The sequence below is a fragment of the Muntiacus reevesi genome, chromosome 2, assembly GCF_963930625.1.
Source record: "Muntiacus reevesi chromosome 2, mMunRee1.1, whole genome shotgun sequence".
Lineage (NCBI taxonomy): Eukaryota > Metazoa > Chordata > Mammalia > Artiodactyla > Cervidae > Muntiacus > Muntiacus reevesi.
Genome location: NC_089250.1, coordinates 197,204,643 through 197,223,543, shown reverse-complemented (window position 1 = coordinate 197,223,543; position 18,901 = coordinate 197,204,643). Strand labels below are relative to the sequence as shown.

At 38.8% G+C, this 18,901-nt stretch overlaps 1 protein-coding gene and 1 pseudogene across 2 annotated transcripts in view; one reads left to right on the top strand and one right to left on the bottom strand.

Annotated features, from left to right (window-relative positions):
* The window catches only part of REXO5 (RNA exonuclease 5), a 55,057-nt gene that overhangs the window by 3,377 nt on the left and 32,779 nt on the right, over window positions 1–18,901 (bottom strand). For both annotated transcript variants that reach the window (XM_065924450.1, XM_065924449.1), the window contains exons 11-19: window positions 15,595–15,697; window positions 13,526–13,617; window positions 12,668–12,788; window positions 7,193–7,297; window positions 6,579–6,716; window positions 3,175–3,267; window positions 2,324–2,540; window positions 1,897–2,081; window positions 646–764 (exon numbers count right to left, since the gene is read on the bottom strand). In XM_065924450.1, the coding sequence (XP_065780522.1) occupies window positions 646–764; window positions 1,897–2,081; window positions 2,324–2,540; window positions 3,175–3,267; window positions 6,579–6,716; window positions 7,193–7,297; window positions 12,668–12,788; window positions 13,526–13,617; window positions 15,595–15,697 (1,173 nt within the window). The remainder of the gene's footprint in view (window positions 1–645; window positions 765–1,896; window positions 2,082–2,323; window positions 2,541–3,174; window positions 3,268–6,578; window positions 6,717–7,192; window positions 7,298–12,667; window positions 12,789–13,525; window positions 13,618–15,594; window positions 15,698–18,901) is intronic.
* On the top strand, window positions 3,324–17,938 carry LOC136160588 (TSC22 domain family protein 1 pseudogene; annotated as a pseudogene).

Genomic DNA, 18,901 nt, shown 5'->3' with positions numbered 1-18,901 from the left:
GGTTGCAAAAAGTCAGACATGACTGAGCTATTAATACTTTCACTTTCATAGTTTAAAGTATTTGAAAATTACTGATTTATTCTAAATCCCTCATCTTATCAAAGGGAAACAGATCCATAATGGGAAGGTGGCTTGGCCACTACTTGTCAGAAAAGTTAAGTGGTACAGCTGGGACTAGACCCAGAGTCCTGCTCCACTATTCCTCAGGCTTAGAATCAACAAAACAGGCCCTATCTCTTAAAAGTTAACAGAACTGGTAAAGGGGAAAAGGGTAGGGAAGACAGGAACACATTCCTTCTATGTGGGAAAGGTAGGCTCTGGTCGCATCTGAGCCTATGCGTTGCCTAGAACTTCTTGACCATTTTTACTCAAGTGCTTCTTGTTCTAGAGAGGCTGCAGGATCTAAGAACTCTGCCTTTAAACCGGGATAAGCCATCTCCTTGAGGGACCACAAAGTATAGTTATAGAAGAGCAAATACATGTAAAATGGGAATACGATAACCTGTCTCTTAGAACTGCGAGAGTTAAACAGATGATTCATTTCAGTCTTCATTTATGTGCCTGGATATCAACAAAAGGCCTTTCTCCAAGAAAAGCTTAAGTCCAGAGGTCAGAATCATGAAGGAACAACCCTTCAATTCTTACCTCTTGGTTCCTGGCAGCAAGATCAGGCAGAGCGTGCCTGAGCACAGGTTGTGGTAGAGCTTTCCTATCTTCCGGCCCCAGTGCCAGGCAGCTATCTTTGGGTGGTCCACCTTCAGCATCTAGGATCAAAGCCAGATATAGACACTCAGCCAGGGTACCCACTGCTCACTTTTGGACAGATAGCAACATTCCTCCTCAGGATCCCAGGAAAGGCTCTGTTCAAATCCTCAGTGTGAAGCCAGAATCTATACTGTAGAGTTCCCGGTCCATCCCAGCATCCCCAGGCTTTCAAGTCAGTTTAGGACAGCTGCTGTCCATTCCTCCAGATGGATATTCCAGGGCCCTGAATTAGGGGAATCAAATCACTAAAGAGAGCTCTAGCCTGGCCTCTTCTATTAAGTATATTTGTAACCTGGGCAAGTCATTCACTAGCGCTCATCTCTATTTCTCATCTGCTAAATGTGGGACATGAGACTAGGGCAGGGTTCCCAAACTTAAGCCACTCACCTCCTATCTTCACCCTTCTGTTGGATATTCCCTAATGGTTTTCTTTAAAATGAATCAATTTCTTCCTTAGCTTCATCTAAGTAATACTAGGGATCCCTGGTGGCTCAGATGGTAGAGTCTGCCTGCAATGCAGGAGACACAGGTTCCATCCCTAGGTCAGGAAGATCCCCTAGAGAAGGAAATGGCAACCCACTCCGTATTCTTGCCTGGAAAATCCCATGGATACAGGAGCCTGGCAGGCTACATACCATTGGTCGCAAAGAGTTGGACATGGTTGGGGGACTTCACTTTCACTTTTAAAATAATACTGTCCATGAAATCATAGGTTCAATGTGGTGGTTGTTACCTTAAATAAATGTTAGGGGGAAAAGTTCATAACTTAAAAAAAAGTGAAAAAAGAGGTCCACCTATGACCACCAAAAATCATCTTGGTGTATACACTACGGGAAACCTTAGATCACTTAAGACTTGTCCAGCTCTCCAACTTCCTGTACCAACCCCCCAAAATGCCTTGGAGACCACCTAGAAAACTTGATTTTAGCAAGCTTGGAGGAGACAAAGTATGAGATATCTTGGAGAAAAAAAGGTATGTCCAGGGCTGGAAGAAGCTGGAGAGTGAAGACTAGTGCCAGGACTCTCATGACTAATTTCCATAAACGTCAGAAGGCCAGCACCAAGACGAAGCAAACTGAAGTATCTAGCTACCTTTTCCCCTCAAGCCCCAGGATACATTAACTCACTCACCTGCAAGGCCTCCTGCTCCAAAGGGGGAGGTATGACACGAACCCCTGGTAGCCTTGATTCGTGAGGTAAGCCCCTGAGCCAGGCATGGAGGTGCCTGGGGGTTAGGGCATGCCTGCCTTTCAGCTTCCAGTCCTTGCCCGTGAGAATGCTGAGGGCTCTCTGGGCACTGCTAAATGTTTTGAATCCTGAAAACAAGAATACTCTGTTCTGTTATTAAGGACCAAAAAAAAAAAAAAAACCAAAAACAAAACTGATCACCATCCAAGTTGAAGCTCACCCAGAGCCAAGGAAGAAGGACAAAATCAGGAGATGCTGACCTGATCTAGCCCAGGAGAGCCTATTTGGTGACCACTTCCTTTCTCTGACCTCATGTTATCACCATCTGTAATCTCCTTCCCCAAGGCTATATTTGGTGGCATAGACTTACTCAAGAAACAATATCTTTTCTGCTTTCCACTTTTAAGATCTTTAGGCAAGATCACAGCTTCCAGGCCCAGGAAGAGGCTAGACTGTTGCAACAGGTGTTCTTTGAAGGTTTCACTCACTCCAGACAGGTATATAGTACCTCGGTTCTCAGAATCTTGTTCCAGCTCATTCACAAGGGTGTCACAATCAAGGGTGAGTTCTGTCACAGGCCTCTGCACCTAACCAAGGAAACATGGCATTAGTGCTAAGTCACTACTTCAATCCCCAGGCCTGTTACATACTAGCAAGCAACTTAATTTTTCAGTTTCCTTATCTATATACAGAGGCTAATGATAACTGCCCCCAAAGGACTATGGTAGAAACTTACATAATAGATAAATAAATACAAAATGTAAATATTTTTGTGTAAATAATACTCTCTTCCCTTTCCTTCTCACTCCACCAACCTGCAATGGAAATCAGTTCTCTGCCTTCTACACCAATGAAATTCTGTTTAATTACATAAGAAACATCAAGATACCATTGATTCCCCTGAAAGCTAAAGGGCAACCATAAAACAAACAAACCATTTGGATCTAAGTAGTGATAAAGAGTACAAGGAAGATGCCAATGCAGGCCCAGGCTGATTTTGACAAAAATGAAAGTTATCATGTGCCTGGTCACCACTATAAGAATACCAGGCTTGGATGAAGACTTTCCATAACAAAGTCTCATGTCTAAGCTTCTGAAGGGTGCTTGTCTAAGCTGTTATGTCTTACAGCACTGTAAATGTAAGGTTGAGTAAATACGGATATGGAAAATACAGGGTTGAGTGAAGGGTACTACTTTATGCTTTCTCTTTCTTGACCTTACCTTGATGCAGGAACCCTCTACCAGGATGTCATCCAAAGACTCTATGGCCAGCTGGGCAGCTTCCAGGACTTCATATTGTATACAGAGATGTGGCTGCAGGAACACCAAGATTTTCTTACTTTGGCTTTGCAAGCTCAAACTGCCAGAGAAGGGGCTGGGAATAGAGTCCCCCTAAACTACAGTGGCCAAAGTCACCAGAATGGATGTCCCCGCTGTGCTGGGCTAGACAGTGATCACAAACTGTCATTTTAAGTAGAATCACCACATGCAGGACCTGGTTTCTCAGAAAATAACCTAAATTTGTCACTTAAAATTGAAGCCCTTCTCTCTCTGGGTGCTATGGGGTAAGTAACAAAATTATTTACTGCCCAAATTGCTTTTCATATTATTTATTATTAATCACTAAAGTTATCACTGTATGTCACAGGCAGAAATTCCCATTTGTCTTATTAGCTTAGTTTTTTAAATAAGCAGCTTTCCCACAAACTTCTGGAGGTTAAGTTCTTCCACTGGATTTGTATCTTCAAATTTACTTCTTTTCCATTTGATTAACCAGAATAGCTAAATCAATGTGATAGTCTGAGCCAAAACATCATCATAGAGGTTAACGTGCTCCCATAGAAAAGCTTCATTTTATTGAATTTGACAATGATTTCTTGAATATGACACCGAAGACACAGGCAACAAAATTAAAAAAGGAGAGAGAGAACTTAATCAAAATTAAAATGTGTCTCAAGGAAGAACTATCAACAATGTCAAAAGCCAACAGAAAGAATGGGAGAAAATATTTGCAAATCACATATCTACTGAAGGAGTCAAAAATATATAGGGGACTTCCCTGGTGGTCCAGTGGCTAAGACTCCATGCTCCCAATGCAGGAGAACTGGGTTTGATCCCTGGTCAGGGAACTAGATCCCATATGCTGCAACTAAAAAGTCTGCATGTCCCAAAAAAGATCAAACTGCAAGTAAGACCTGGCACAGCCAAATAAATAAGCATTTAAAAAATAAAATATATAGAGAACTACTAAGACTCAACAACAAAAACATCAAACAACCCAATTAAAAAGTAGGCAAAGGACTTGGAGAGGCATTTCCCCAAAGATATACAAATGGCCAATAAACATGGAGATATTCAACATCACTAATCATTAGGGAGATGGAAGTCAAGAAAAACCACAAGATATTACTTCACACCCATTAGGATGGATCAAAACAAAAAATGCCCCCCAATCCAAAAACAACAAAAATAACCAAGTGTTGGGGAATTCCCTTGTGGTCTAGTGGTTAGGATTCTGTGCTTCCAATGCTGGGGGCACAAGTTCAATCCCTGGTCAGGGAACTAAGATCCCACAAGGGGTTCCCACCCCTCCACCCCCTAAAAAAACAAACACCAAGTGTCAGCTGGAATATGGAGAAGCTGAAACCCTTGGCACTGCAGTGCAAATGTAAAATGGTGCATCTGCTGTAGAAAACAGTATGGCAGTTCCTCAAAAAATGAAATAGAATTATCATTTAACCCAGAATTTCTATTTTAGTGTATATACCCAAAAGAACTGAAAACAGGGACTTAAATACTTTTATATCCATGCTCATTTCATAGTAGCACTATTCAGAATGGCTAAAAGGTGGAAACAATTCAAATATTCATCAATGGATGAATGGATAAACAAAATGTGGTATAATCATAATGGAATATAATTCAGCCTTGAAAAAAACTCTGATATATACTACATCATCGGTGAACCCTAAAAATATTATGCTAAGTGAAACAAGCCAGACACAAAAGGACAAATATTGTAGGATTCCACTTACATGATAACATAGAGTAGTCAGATTATTAAGATAGGATATATGATAGTATTTAACAGGACTGGGGGAAAGGGGACTGGGGAGTTACTATTTAATGGGTACAGAGTTTCAGTATGAGATGATGAAGAAGTTCTGGAGACAATGTACTTAAATAACACTGGACTATATTTAAAAATGGTTAAAAAGGCAAATTGTATGTGTATTATGCATAAAGAAAGAAAAAAAAGACAAGACTTATAGGAACGAGTTACAGTCCCTTTCCATCCCTCAGTCTATCTTCTCAGGGATGATCTTTTTATTTCTATTTTTAGGTGCAGGAAAGAACATTTTAAACATAAAATAAAATATAAACATAAAATATTTGTGGAAAGAACATTTTAAACACCTAGGATTCTGCACTTAGATCACTATGGATACTTTAATTTTTGCTTCATTTTAATAGTTACTAAACTTAATAGTTATTATAATGTTATATTGAGTAGCTATTACATGTAATAGTTTATTGCACCAGATAACAGTTGCCTGTATCAAAATTATAAGGTACTAAAAATTTATAGTGAACATTCTTCCCCTAACCTGTTTCCAATCACCTACTTCCTCTCTCCCTGGAGGCCCTCATTGTTACCAGTTATTGTATATCATTCTACAGATATTCTAAGTTTTTACTTTCAATTCTTTTCATGACTTTCTGTCTCTAGGTACTGTGCTTATAATGTTATTATTGCTTCATATAACAACTTTAGTCTTTATTCAACTTCTTCTATGACCATGAAGATGGAGGCTTGCTCATTACGTCCTTCTAAAAAAGTAGGAGTTTTAAAAACCATGTATAATATTATTTCTTAAAAAGTAAAAGTAATTAAACTATCAGGTTTTTTCCCCAATGGTTCAGTAGTAAAGAATCTGCCTGCAATGCAGGAGATACAAGAGATGTGGATTTGATCCCTGAATCAGGAATATCCCCTGAAGGAGGGCAGGGCAACCCATTCCAGTATTCCTGAGTGGAGAATCCCATGGACTGAGGAGCCTGGTGGGCTACAGTCCATATGGTCACAGAGAGTCAGACACAACTGGAGTGACTGAACATACACTCACACATGCAACAAACTAATAAACAAACCTTAACTCCAAGAGATTAGAGAGCTAATAGCAACAAAAAAAGAGGTTGTGTTCCTCCAGTATCTTAACCCAGTTATGAGCATACTTTGGATTTTAAGCCCTACAGACTTCCAACACATGGAAGCTGCTGCTCTTTTTGAAAGGGCATTTTATCATTTAAAGCTGAGGTACATTAAGGTACATAAGGTACCTTAAAGCAGTAGATACAATTTTTGTCTGGCCTACATGATAATTAAGAAAACTGGAGGCAATATGAGTATTGGCAGATTTCTTGATTCTCAAAAAAACAGATCTTGTCAGTACTGGGCACACATTCTTGTGGGTCAACACTGTTCCCATGAAGCAGAGCATGTCTCACATTCCAGTTGGTGACAATCAAGCTCAAATCACTAATATCTGAATGACCCTAAAAGGCATCTGAATTTACCATAATAGATTAGAAAGTCAAAAATCTAAGTTTTCTTGTCTCATTACCTGATGTGTTTCAAGAACAAAAGTCATTGACCGGACAGGACCAAAACTCTTAAAGAGCCTCTTCAGAGCCCTGAGGTTACAATTTTTATTAAATGGCCCAGCGTAGACAGTTGACATCTCTGTCCACTTAATCTTTATCTACAAGAAAAACAACAGAATACAGTGAGGAGATGGATGTGGAAAGAGAATCAAGTCAAATCTAAAGAAATCATAAGTTGAAACTGGGACAAATCCTTTCAAGGAATTTCTCAACACAAATACCTGTCAAATGTACAAGGATTTGTATACGGGGATTTCATGGGATCATTATTTGGAATAGCAAAAATTTATCAAATTGAAAATAATAGGTATGTCCTACAACAGAAAACTATGCAGTGCAAAGATTATACAGTGTTATGAACAAATGTATAAGATACAGTGTTAAGTGAAAAAATAAAGTTGCAAAATACAATATATAGTCTGATTTCCATCATAAAAATGTAAATGGCAATTTACCTATAGAAAAAATTTAGATAAATATATAGTAAACTTAATATAAGTATGTATTACTTTCCTTAATTGGAGGAGATTATAATGTCATTAAATAAATCATCTAGTAGAACCCATTCACTTACCCTTTTTTTCATCTCTTCAGTGAGGTTGGGTGAAAAGGGTTCAAAAGAGAACTGCACGATGCTGAAGGGAAACAGGGGGATTTCCACTCTAGCCTGCTCAAGAACCTGTAGAAAACAGCACACACAGCCTGGATGAGGCAGGAATCTAGTAGTCTATTGTGGCTTGTGGAGGTGAGCCACAGTAATATAAACAATGGTTGTCTTTTTACCCATATTAAAAAGCAATATGAGACTGACTTCAAGATCTGGGGGAAAAATGGTGATAACCACACAGCCTTATAAAAAACCATCTAATCAGTAAAAAGAACAGAATCACATATGACCCAGATCTTTAGCATTACTAAGAAGCAGACTATTACAACCTTCAAATTACCTCTAAGTAAAGAAACAAGCTAAATTCCAACAGAGCTACCATCACCCCACACTGTTGTAAGCCTTTGAGTAAAGAGGGAGAAGAGGTACAAGGGAACCAAGGGGCACATAAGGCTTGGGTGAAACAAACAAAATCAGTCCCAGAAAAAAGTACACAACTAAATGCCAAAACAATAAACACAGGTCACAACTTTGAAGGTTCAAGCCCTTGACTACAAGGAAGAGACTTGACAGCCTCAGAGAAGCAGTGTTTCTGGGGAATAATCAGATATATAGAGAAGAGGCAATACCCTACTGGAGCCACTGCAGTGAAGGAAAAAAAAGAAAGATATCAGGACAGAAATTAAGGAAAAAAGAGAAAGAAAAGATTGGAAAAGATAAATACCAATCCCTCCCAAGAGCATTATAAACTTACTCTTCCTAGCACATCTTTCTCAAAAAATCATCAACACTTTAAAAAAAGAAAAAAGAGAACATGACATCAGCAAGATAAGAGTACAAGGAAGCTTTAGGCCCTCAGTTTCCCACACATACCACTTTAATACTATGTAGGCCAAAATATCTTTGCAAGAATGTAAGAGACCAGTGGAGAACTACAGCACCCAGACACAACAACAAGGGATCCCAGCAAAAGGAAAAGGGAAATATGCAGTTTTGGATACCAATCTATGCCTGCACTATCTGACCTAGAAGAGTTCAACATGGAGGAAACTTCCCATACTGGGGATCTTCCCTCTGGTCAGAAACAAGAGTGGACCATGCATTCAATGTCATGGTTAGACTGGGCATTGTCTGAGAGACTAGTTTCTGTCTCATTTGACTCAAAGCACTGATAGGACTGGCAGCCTTGTTTGGAAGCCACTGAAAACAGATGCAATCACAGCTTAATAATGAACTTGTAATCATTAGATCTGCAGTTCAGTTCCAAAGACAGATGTCAGGAGAAGCAACAGATTACAAGTTCTGAAAGGAAACAAGGACAAGCTGCTCAGGGAGTATGAGACAACTAAAAGCACCTGTACAAGCTCAGTGACAACACATCCTCAAAATAGGTTTGAGAGGTCCTGAAACCTCACGATGAGCTGATCAGTGAAAACTTTCCTTTCCACAATGCCAGACTCTTAACAATGGGAGAGGTACCTTACGTAGAGAAATACAGAATGAACTAAAAAGAGAACAAAGATAGACAATTAGTGAAATTAGGAACAAAAGGAGAATTTCATTAAAGAGAGAGCAACTATATAAAAAAGAACTAAATAAACTCTGGAGCTGAAAAATACATTAAGTGAACTGTAAAATTCACTAAAGGGTTTCAACATCAGACTTGATTAGGCAAACTTGAAAATATATCTTTGAAATCATTAAGTTAGAGCAAAAAGAATAAAGAAAAGCAAATAGAGTCTAAGAGGCTATGGAACATCATCTAGAGGACTAATATACAAAAATATAGGCATCCCAGAAGAAGAGAAAAAGGGATATAGAGCTTATCTGAAGAAATAATGGCTGAAAACCCCCCATATCTGAGCAAAGGAAAGAACATACAAATTCAATAAACTGAAAGGACTCCAAGAAGGATAAATCCAAAGAGACCAACACAAAGATACATTACAATCAAATTTGTTAAAAGACAAAATTAAAGAGAGAATCTTGAGAGCAGCAAGAGAAAAGCACTTCATCACATACAAGGAAGCTTTCATAAGATTATCAGTGAATTTCTTTACAGAAACCTTGCAAATCAGAAGACAGTGAAAAATGCAAAGAGCTAAAAAACAAACAAACCCCATCAACCAAGAAAACTATATCCAGCAAAACTATGCTTAAAAAATGAAGGTTAAAAAAAAAACAAAAACAAAAACCACTCGAGGTAGTTTATCATCTCTAGGCTTACTCTTATGAGAAATGCTAAAGGGGGGGGGGTCCCTAAGATGAAACGATACTAGACAACAACATGAAAGTATTCCAATTAAGGTAAATACATGAACACACACACACATAATACACTGTACTGATGTAATTTTGATGCATAAATTCACTTTTAATTATCCAGAACTTAAATTCACAAAAACATGGAAAAAATAACTACATGCCTATGTTAATTGTTATTCTGATATGGAACAACAGACTGGTTCCAAATTGGGAAAGGAGTACATTAAGGCTATATACTGCCCCCCTGTTTATTTACTTACATACAGAGTACATCATGCAAAATGCCAGGGTAGATGAAGCTCAAGCTAGAATCAAGATTGCCAGGAGAAATATCAATAACCTAAGATAGCAGATGGCATGACCCTTATGGCAGGAAGCGAAGAGGAACCAAAGAGCTTCTTGATGAAAGTGAAAGAGGAGAGTGAAAAATTTAATGGCAAATAAATGGGGAACAATGGAAACAGTGACAGACTTTATTTTCTTCAACTCCAAAATCACTGCAGATGGTGACTGCAGCCATGAAATTAAAAGATGCTTGCTCCTTGGAAGAAAAGCTATGACAAACCTAGACAGCACATTAAAAAGCAGAGACATTTATTTTGCCAAAAAGGTCCATCTAGTCAAAGCTATGATTTTTCCAGGAGTCATGTACAGATGTGAGAGTTGGACCATAAAGAAAGCCGAGTGCTGAAGAATTGATGCTTTTGAACTGTGGTGTTGGAGAAGACTCTTGAGAGTCCCTTGGACTGCAAGAGATTCAACCAGTCCATCCTAAAGGAAATCAGTCCTGAATATTCATTGGGAGGACTGGAGCTGAAGCTCCAATACTCTGGCCACCTTATGAGAAGAGCTGACTCATTGGAAAAGACCTGGATGCTGGGAAAGGATGAAGGCAGGAAAACGGGACAACAGAGGATGAGATGGTTGGATGGCATCACCAACTCAATGGACATGAGTTTGAGCAAGCTCCCAGAGATGGTGATGGATAGGGATGCCTGGCACGGTACAGTGCATGTGGTTGCAAGGAGTCACACATGACTGAGCCACTGAACAACAACTAGGTTTGATACAGCTTTCCTGACAAGAAGCAACTGCCGTCTAATTTCATGGCTGCAGTCACCATCCGCAGTGATTTTAGAGCCTAAGAAGAGGAAATCTGTCACTGCTTCCACCTTTTCCTCTTCTATTTGCCATGAAATGATGGGACCACATGCCATGGTCTTAAGTTTTTTAATACTGAGTTTTAAGCTGGCTTCTTCACTCTCCTCTTCACCCTCATCAAGAGGCTCTTTAGTTCCTCTTCACTTTCTCCCATTCGAGTTGTATCATCCACATATCTGAGATCGTTAATATGTATATAATATATAAAAATGCAATTTATGATATCAGTAACATAAAGTTGAGTGGTGTGGAGCTTATAGGAGTAGAATTTTTGTATCAGTTTAATTTTTGTTATCAGTTTAAAATACAATGTTTTAACTTTAAGATAACTGCAATGATGACTACAAAGAAAATATCTACAGAACATACTCAAAAGGAAATGAGAAGGGTATCAAAGTCTGTTTCTACACACCCACACATACATACAATCAATGAAAATCAAAGGAAGACAGTAGAAAAGACAAGAGGGACAAAAGCTGTAAAAGATACAGAAAACAACAAAATGGAAATAATCCTTCCAATCCAATGATTACTTTAGACAGCAAAATGTTATTAGCAAACTGAATTCAACAACACATTGAAAGCATTAGACACTATGACACAGTGAAATTTATTCCTGGAATGCAAGGATGTTTCAGTGTATGAAAACAATTCCATGTAATATATCACATTAACAGAATGAAAGACAAAACCATATGATCATTCAACTGCAGAATAAGCATTTGACAAGATTCACCACTAGTTCATAAACACAATAAAAAACTAAAAATTGGAGGAAACTTCCCCAACACAATAAAGGCCTTATATGAAAAGCCCACAGATAACATCATACTCAAAGGTGAAAGGCTAAAAACTTTTTCTCTAAGATCAGGAACAAGGATGCCTGCTCCTGCCACCTCCATTCAACATAGTATCGAGAGTCCTAACCAGAGTAATAAAATATCCTCTGAGGAGGATACCTACTAATATTTAAGTTTCATATAAAAAAAAGTTCAAATTGTCCAGAAATGAAATGCCCATTTCGGCTTCATAGTAGTTATTCTGCATAAATGTATAGACATCAATAGGGTTTCCCAGAAGCTGCAGTGGTAATGAATCTGACTGCCAGTGCAGGAGATGCAAGAGATGTGAATTCAGTCCCTGGGTCTGGAAGATCCCCTGGAGTAGGAAATTGGAACCCACTCCAGTATTCTTGCCTGGAAAATTCCACAGACAGAGGAGCCTGGTGGGCTAGAGTCCAACGGGTCACTAAGAGTCAGATACAACTGAGCATACTGAAATAAAATAGGTCCACATGAAATTAATGAATGAATGAACAAATAAATAAGGTAATGGGAGGACTCTTGCTCACAGAATGCTGAGTAACAACTAGTAAATATGGAGGAAGTATATAGAGTTGGAAACATCCTTGTACAACAATCACAGTAAAATTGGTTCAGCTAAAAATCATCAGTTTTTGCTAAATATAAGAGCAGGAGGGGATTTTGATGAAAAGCAAGGTATCTGCTTTACTTAAAGTATATCCTCACATAGTAATTATTTGAAGTAAGGGGAAAAAGCAGTAACTCTCTAACAGAGAAAGCAGACAACATCTTGTTAAAATCATCAAAATAAAAACAAGAGAGGGATAGATGGACAAATATGCCTCTTGATGTGGTACCCGGAGAAGGACATACTACTTATGTATGATCTGGCTAAAAAATATAGTCTGCATAACCTGAATCTAATTATAAGGAAACGCAAAATGAAATTACCAATGTCATGAGAGACAGAAATTCAAAGGCCAAAGCCACAGGCCTGCTGGAATCTGGAAAAAGACACTGGCAGCTGACAGTTCTGCTCCTTTTGGGTAACTAAGACTAAAAGTGCTCCATATGAAATTTGAGACAGAAGCAAGACTGGCTAATGGTACACAAGGTTGCTGATGAAAAACAGCTTGATACTGGCATAGGTTACAAAGGGTTACATTACCCTCTACTCTGAATACAACCTTCAGAGACACAGTGGGTCACTCACCTCTTTATTTGAAAGGCACTTAATAGTTTGACAGTTTTGGGAAGAAGAAAGTACACTGGCATCTGCCTCCCGGGTCAAGAAAAGGAGCTTCTGGCCCACTGAGTCCAGGCATTCTAAAACACTATAAAGAAGGAGGTTAAGGTAGGAATAACAGTTTTCCCTAACCCAAGAGTTACTTCTTTATACTTCTACTGTCTAACATGGTAGCAATTAGCAACATGTGGTTATTTTAATTAAAATTAAATAAAATGAAAATTCAGTCCCTTAATCGCAGTAGTCACATGTACTATAAGGTTCACATATGTGGATAGCACAGATACAGAACATGTCCACCATTATAGACATTTTATTTGTCATTGCTGCTCTCAATTTAGGGAGAGGAAGGATAAACAAAAAATATATTCAAAGCTCTTTATCAAAGTTTAGGCTAGATTCTAAGGATCTGATATATTTACTATGCTGCAGAGACAAACCCCTTCTGAATCTGTTTTTTGTTTGTATTTTCCCCAATCTGGGCAAGACATCAGGCTATAGCCAACTCCTTTAATCAAAATACTCACTAGTCTATATCTCCTCTCATGCTACTTAGTTCAATGTATTTCAATCTCACTTTTTGTGTAAAATGAGTTATTTTAAGACAAGTCAATATATTCAGAAAATTAGAAAAACATGCTATTCAGGGAAGTAGATGGTAGTTTTCCCTCCATAGTTTTTGTAATGGAAGAATGTTACTCATATTATTGGTAAACATTTCTCAATAGACTCAAAAGGAGAAAAGAAATTGCCAAGTTTTGTTGTTAAATAAGCAATCAGATACTCCATTTATCTTTGTAAATATTTAGAACTGAAAAATATTACCTTGTGTTTAGCTGCTGAACTAACTCTGCTGTATTTCTTGGCTCTTGGCTTTCCTGGTGACTAGATAGTGCCTCCAGATTTAGTTCTGCAATCTTAAAGGAAAATAAAGTGGTAAAAATCATTTAATATCTTGTAAAGTATTTGATGGCAAATAGATGGGGAAACAGTGGAAACAGTGGCAGACTTTATTTTTTTGGGCTCCAAAATCACTGCAGGTAGTGATTGAGAAAAGCTGTGACCAACTTAGACAGCATATTAAATAATAAGCAGAGACACCATTACTTTGCCAACAAAGGTCCATTCAGTGAAGCTGAGCACTGAAGAATTGATGCTTTTGAACTGTGGTGTTGGAGAAGACTCTTGGAGAGTCCCTTGGAATACAAGGAGATCCAACCAGTCCATAGGAAATCAGTCCTGAATATTCATTGGAAGGACTGATGTTGAAGCTGAAACTTCAATACTTTGACCACCTGATATGAAGAACTGACACATTTCAAAAGACTGAAGGCAGGGAAAGATTGAAGGCAGGAGAAGGGGATGACAGGATGAGATGGTTGGATGGCATCACTGACTCAATGGACATGTTTGAGTAAACTCCAGGAGTTGGTGATGGACAGGGAGGCCTGGTGTACTGCAGTCCATGGAGTCGCAAAGAGTCGGACCTGACTGAGTGACTGAACTGAACTGAAAGTATCTGAGGCTAAAAAACAAAACAAAATGCTCAAACCTGAAAAACCTACTCAAGTGGTGTTCTTTGCTTCTGTAGACAGTGAACTTTGCTGATGCCACAGTCCTAGACTGGGTTCAGTACTTACCAGATTGCTTCTGGCTGCTTAGCCAAGCAAGAATGGCAATCTGTTACCAGCTGCCGATGTGACATGAATATGGGAAAGGATCAAGCAGGGCTAAGTGAAAAGCAGTGACCATTCATTCATTCCAAAGTCACTTAAAACTTACTTCTCTGTAAACATGCAACCTTTTGAAATTATAAAAGAATGGTTTTCATGGCAATATAAAGAAAAAAGACTTTATTATATTAATACAAAATTATTAAAAATATTCTAGCTTATTCTCTTTGTATAAAGTGAGAGCCCTTTGGGAGTTTTCGTGTATAGAAATACAAGTTTTCTTACTCAAAATCATTTTAGATTTGCAGAAAAATTATAAAGAGAGTATAGAGTTCCCAAACATATTCAACTGCCATTTTCAACTATTATTAATATCTTAAATTAGTATTATATATTTGACACAATTATTGTTATTTTTTTTTAATTTTTATTTGAGTATAGTTGATTTACAATGTTGTGTTAGTTTCTACTTATACCAAAGTGAATCAGTTACACATATACACTCTTTTATAAATTCTTTTCCAGTGTGTTATTAACTAAAGCCCATGCTTAATTCAGATTTCCTTAGATTTTATTCAAGTGATATGCAGTTCTTCCTAGAAATCAAGTGGCAACTGCTGCTGAAACAGTGCTACCCCAAGAGAGCAAAAATCTATGAAGATATTTATAATTATCACAATTACTAACATCAGTTCCAGTGACTTAAAAGTAGCATGCAAGATCTTTAGTTCCCTAACCAGGGATAAAACCCATGCCCCCTGCAATGGAAGCACAGAGTCTTAACCACTGGAATTCTATCAGCTATAATGATTAATACCACTTTATGGTGCTTAATAAATTCATGGCACTGTGCTAACAGCATTATACTATACAATATCTCATTTACCCTCACCAATATCCCAGAGAAGTGTGTTCCCATTTTACAGATCTAGAAACTAAAAACTAGAAACTAAAGTTCTTCAGAGAAATTGCCTTAGATATCACATATCATTTCACCTATAACATATATCACTTCATCTATAACACATCATTTCACCTATTGAAAAACAGGTTAAGTCTAAGTTCAGAGACATTTAACCACTATATTTATGCTAGTGATACACATCTTAATATCAAATATATGTTCACCTTGAATTACACTCCCATTTTTGTAAAGAAATAGGATATGGTGGTTTGTGACACTTCTAGTCTCATAATTTTAAAGAAAGCAAAGATACTAACCTTCTTTGGGCCATACTTGAGGAAATACCGAGCCAATTCAAGGGTTGTTCTAGCATCTTCTGTGGCATCATGACCAAGCCTATCTGGACACTGTATATCCTTCCTGGAAAGTCAAGGTGAAATTGAGGTACCTGGGAGCATTCTTTTTTTTTTTTTTTTAATTCTGTGGCTGTGAGGTGCGGCATGTGGGATTCCTCAACCAGGGATTGAACCCACACCCCCTACATTGCAAGCATGGAGTTTTAACCACTGGAAGGCCAGGAAAGTCCTGAGAGCATCTTTAATAACAGATTCTTTCAACTGCCCCAAAGTTCTAGCTACATGTAAAATTTTAGCATCCCAGTAATTAGATTTGAATCACAACAATCAAGATTCGTTTATTCCTTAGTGCCAAGATCTGAGAGGTACTGAGAATACAGAATGATCAGGAATGGCTTTGTCTACAGTAAGCACATCATCAATGGCTATTTAATAAAAAGTCTCTGGTTCACTCCCTAGTCAATCCCTTGTCTCATTTCTTAGATGTAGCTGTGGTTTTAAAGTTATCTTCCAGGCTGACCAGGGAGCCTTCTCTGCACAGCAGTGGGAGCTGCGTCTTCCCGGAACCTCCAAGCCCCAGAAGCCGGGCTTCTTTCAATTAGTGCTGCCGTTTTCGGTTTCTCCCTAAGCTGTGTAAAGCTGGAAGATTTTTATCTAGCCCCAACAAGGTGGCTAGTATTCCCTCTTTTTTATTTTTTTTTCCTGCGAGGGTGTTTTTGGCTGCAATTGCATGAAATCCCAATGGTGTAGACCAGTGGCGATGGATCTAGGAGTTTACCAACTGAGACATTTTTCAATTTCTTTCTTGTCATCCTTGCTCGGGACCGAAAACGACTCTGTGAGACTTGACAATAGCTCATCTGGTGCAAGTGTGGCAGCTATTGACAACAAAATCGAGCAAGCTATGGATCTGGTGAAAAGCCATTTGATGTATGCGGTTAGAGAGGAAGTGGAGGTCCTCAAGGAACAGATCAAGGAATTCATAGAGAAAAATTCCCAGCTGGAGCAGGAGAACAATCTGCTGAAGACACTGGCCAGTCCCGAGCAGCTTGCCCAGTTCCAGGCCCAGCTGCAGACTGGCTCGCCCCCTGCCACCACACAGCCACAGGGGACCACACAGCCCCCGGCCCAGCCAGCGTCCCACGGCTCAGGACCAACTGCATAGCCATCCCGGCCCCCGAAGAACTGGTTGCTGTGGTCTGAACTGAAGAGACCTGAGAAGATGTACTAGGGGAGGGGTCCGCCCCCACCGCCACCCATTTCATTGCTCGCTGCAAAAGAGACGTGAGACTGACACATGACGTTTTCTCTTTTTTCCAGTATTAAAACACTCATATGCTTTCGGATTGAAGAAATTTCTTAGTTGGGTGAGTTAAAGGTTAATCAGAGAATTAGCATGGATATACTGGGACCTCATGCAGCTTGGCAGAACTGTGAGAAATGGTTTCATTCATTCTGAGGAGCTGTTGTGCCTTTCCACTCCCCGCCCCTGCTCCCCACCCTCCCCACCTCCAAGAGTTCTTCCTGCTTGCATGGTAGTGTACTCCATGGGGTTCCGAAGCAGAGGAGCTTGCCACTGGACTTTCCTCTCCTCCCCCGAGAGGAACTGGAAAGGGAGGTGAAGGTCAAGAGTGAAGCTTAGTCTCACCTAAGATGAGGGGAAAACAAAGTTCATTGTACAAACGACGACTGTCACCAGACTCCATTAAAAAAAAAAAAATTGTGCCTCTTTCTGAAACAGTGGATGACACAAAACTATTAGCATGACTAAATGGTGACAGGTAGCTGGGACCTAAGCTCTCTTACCATGAAGGTTGTTTTGCTTGTTGTATATTTGTGTATGTAGTGTAACTATTTTGTACAATAGAGGACTATAACTACTATTTAGGTTGTACAGATTGCAATTTAGATGTTTCACTGGCTGTTTGAAGAGGTGTGGATTGTCTTTTCTATAGCGATCTCCATGAAAAACCCATGAAGCAAAACACACCTCCCTAAAGAGATTTTAAGAATTTGGCACAGTTAGTCACTTTGTGTAATCTGCAATCTTTTAGCTGCTGAGTATCTTGAAGTCACTCCCTGTTCACTGAAATCCTTTGATTGAACTGGTTGAATACTTTGAAAAATGCGGAGTTCTAGCTAATGGATTTCCCAGTAGGGGTTTCTGCATATTACCTGTATAGTAGTTATCTGCATATGTTTCTGTGCATGTTCTCTACACAGTTGTAAGGTGTCACTGTATTTAACTGTTGCACTTGTCAACTTTCAATAAAGCATACAAAATGTTGATAAAAAATAAATAAATAAAGTTATCTTCCAGAAATTTTCTATTTGTATACAAGTGTCTAATATACAGGCTTCCCAGGTGGGGTTAGTGGTAAAGAACCCTCCTGACAATGCAGGTAGAGTTAACTGACATAGGTTCAAACCCTGGGTTGGGAAGATCCCCTGGAAAAGGGCATGGCAACTCACTTCAGTATTCTTGCCAGGAGAATGCCATGGATAGAGGACCCAGGTAGGCTATGGTCCACAGAGTCACAAAGAGTTGGACACAACTGAAGCAACTTTGCATTCATGCATGCATGTCTATTATATACTTAAAAGTTTTCTATTTTTTTTTTTTTTTTTTAATTCTTTGACTGCACTGTGTGGCATATGGGTCTCAGTTCCCTGACCAAGGATAGTGCCTGTGCCCCCTTCACTGGAAGCACTGAAATGCCAGAGAAGTCTCATTATTTTTTAAAATTTTTTAAAATACATATACTTCTGTCTATAGATATATCTAAATCTAATCTACATCATATCAATATCTCAAAATCTTTGAATCTTCTTCTGAATCTCCATTTTATGGAGATTAACCTATAAATTGGAGAATAATCCCCAGGTTTTTTCTCAGTAACATCTTAGACATCCCCTTATTGCACATTTCATGGGTGGAGCCACCATCTGCAGTGATTTTAGAGCGCAAAAAAATAAAGTCTGTCACTGTTTCTACCATTTCCCCATCTATTTGCCATGAAGTCATGGGACCAGATGCCAAGATCTTAGTTTTCTGAATGTTGAGCTTTAAGCCTACTTTTTCACTCTCCTCTTTCATCAAGAGGCTCTCTAGTTCTTCTTCACTTTCCGTCATAAGTGTGGTGTCATCTGCACGTCTGAGGTTATTGATATTTCTCCCAGCAATCTTGTTTCCAGCTTGTACTTCATCCAGTCCCACATTTCTCATGATGTACTCTGCATATAAGTTAAATAAGCAGGGTGACAATAT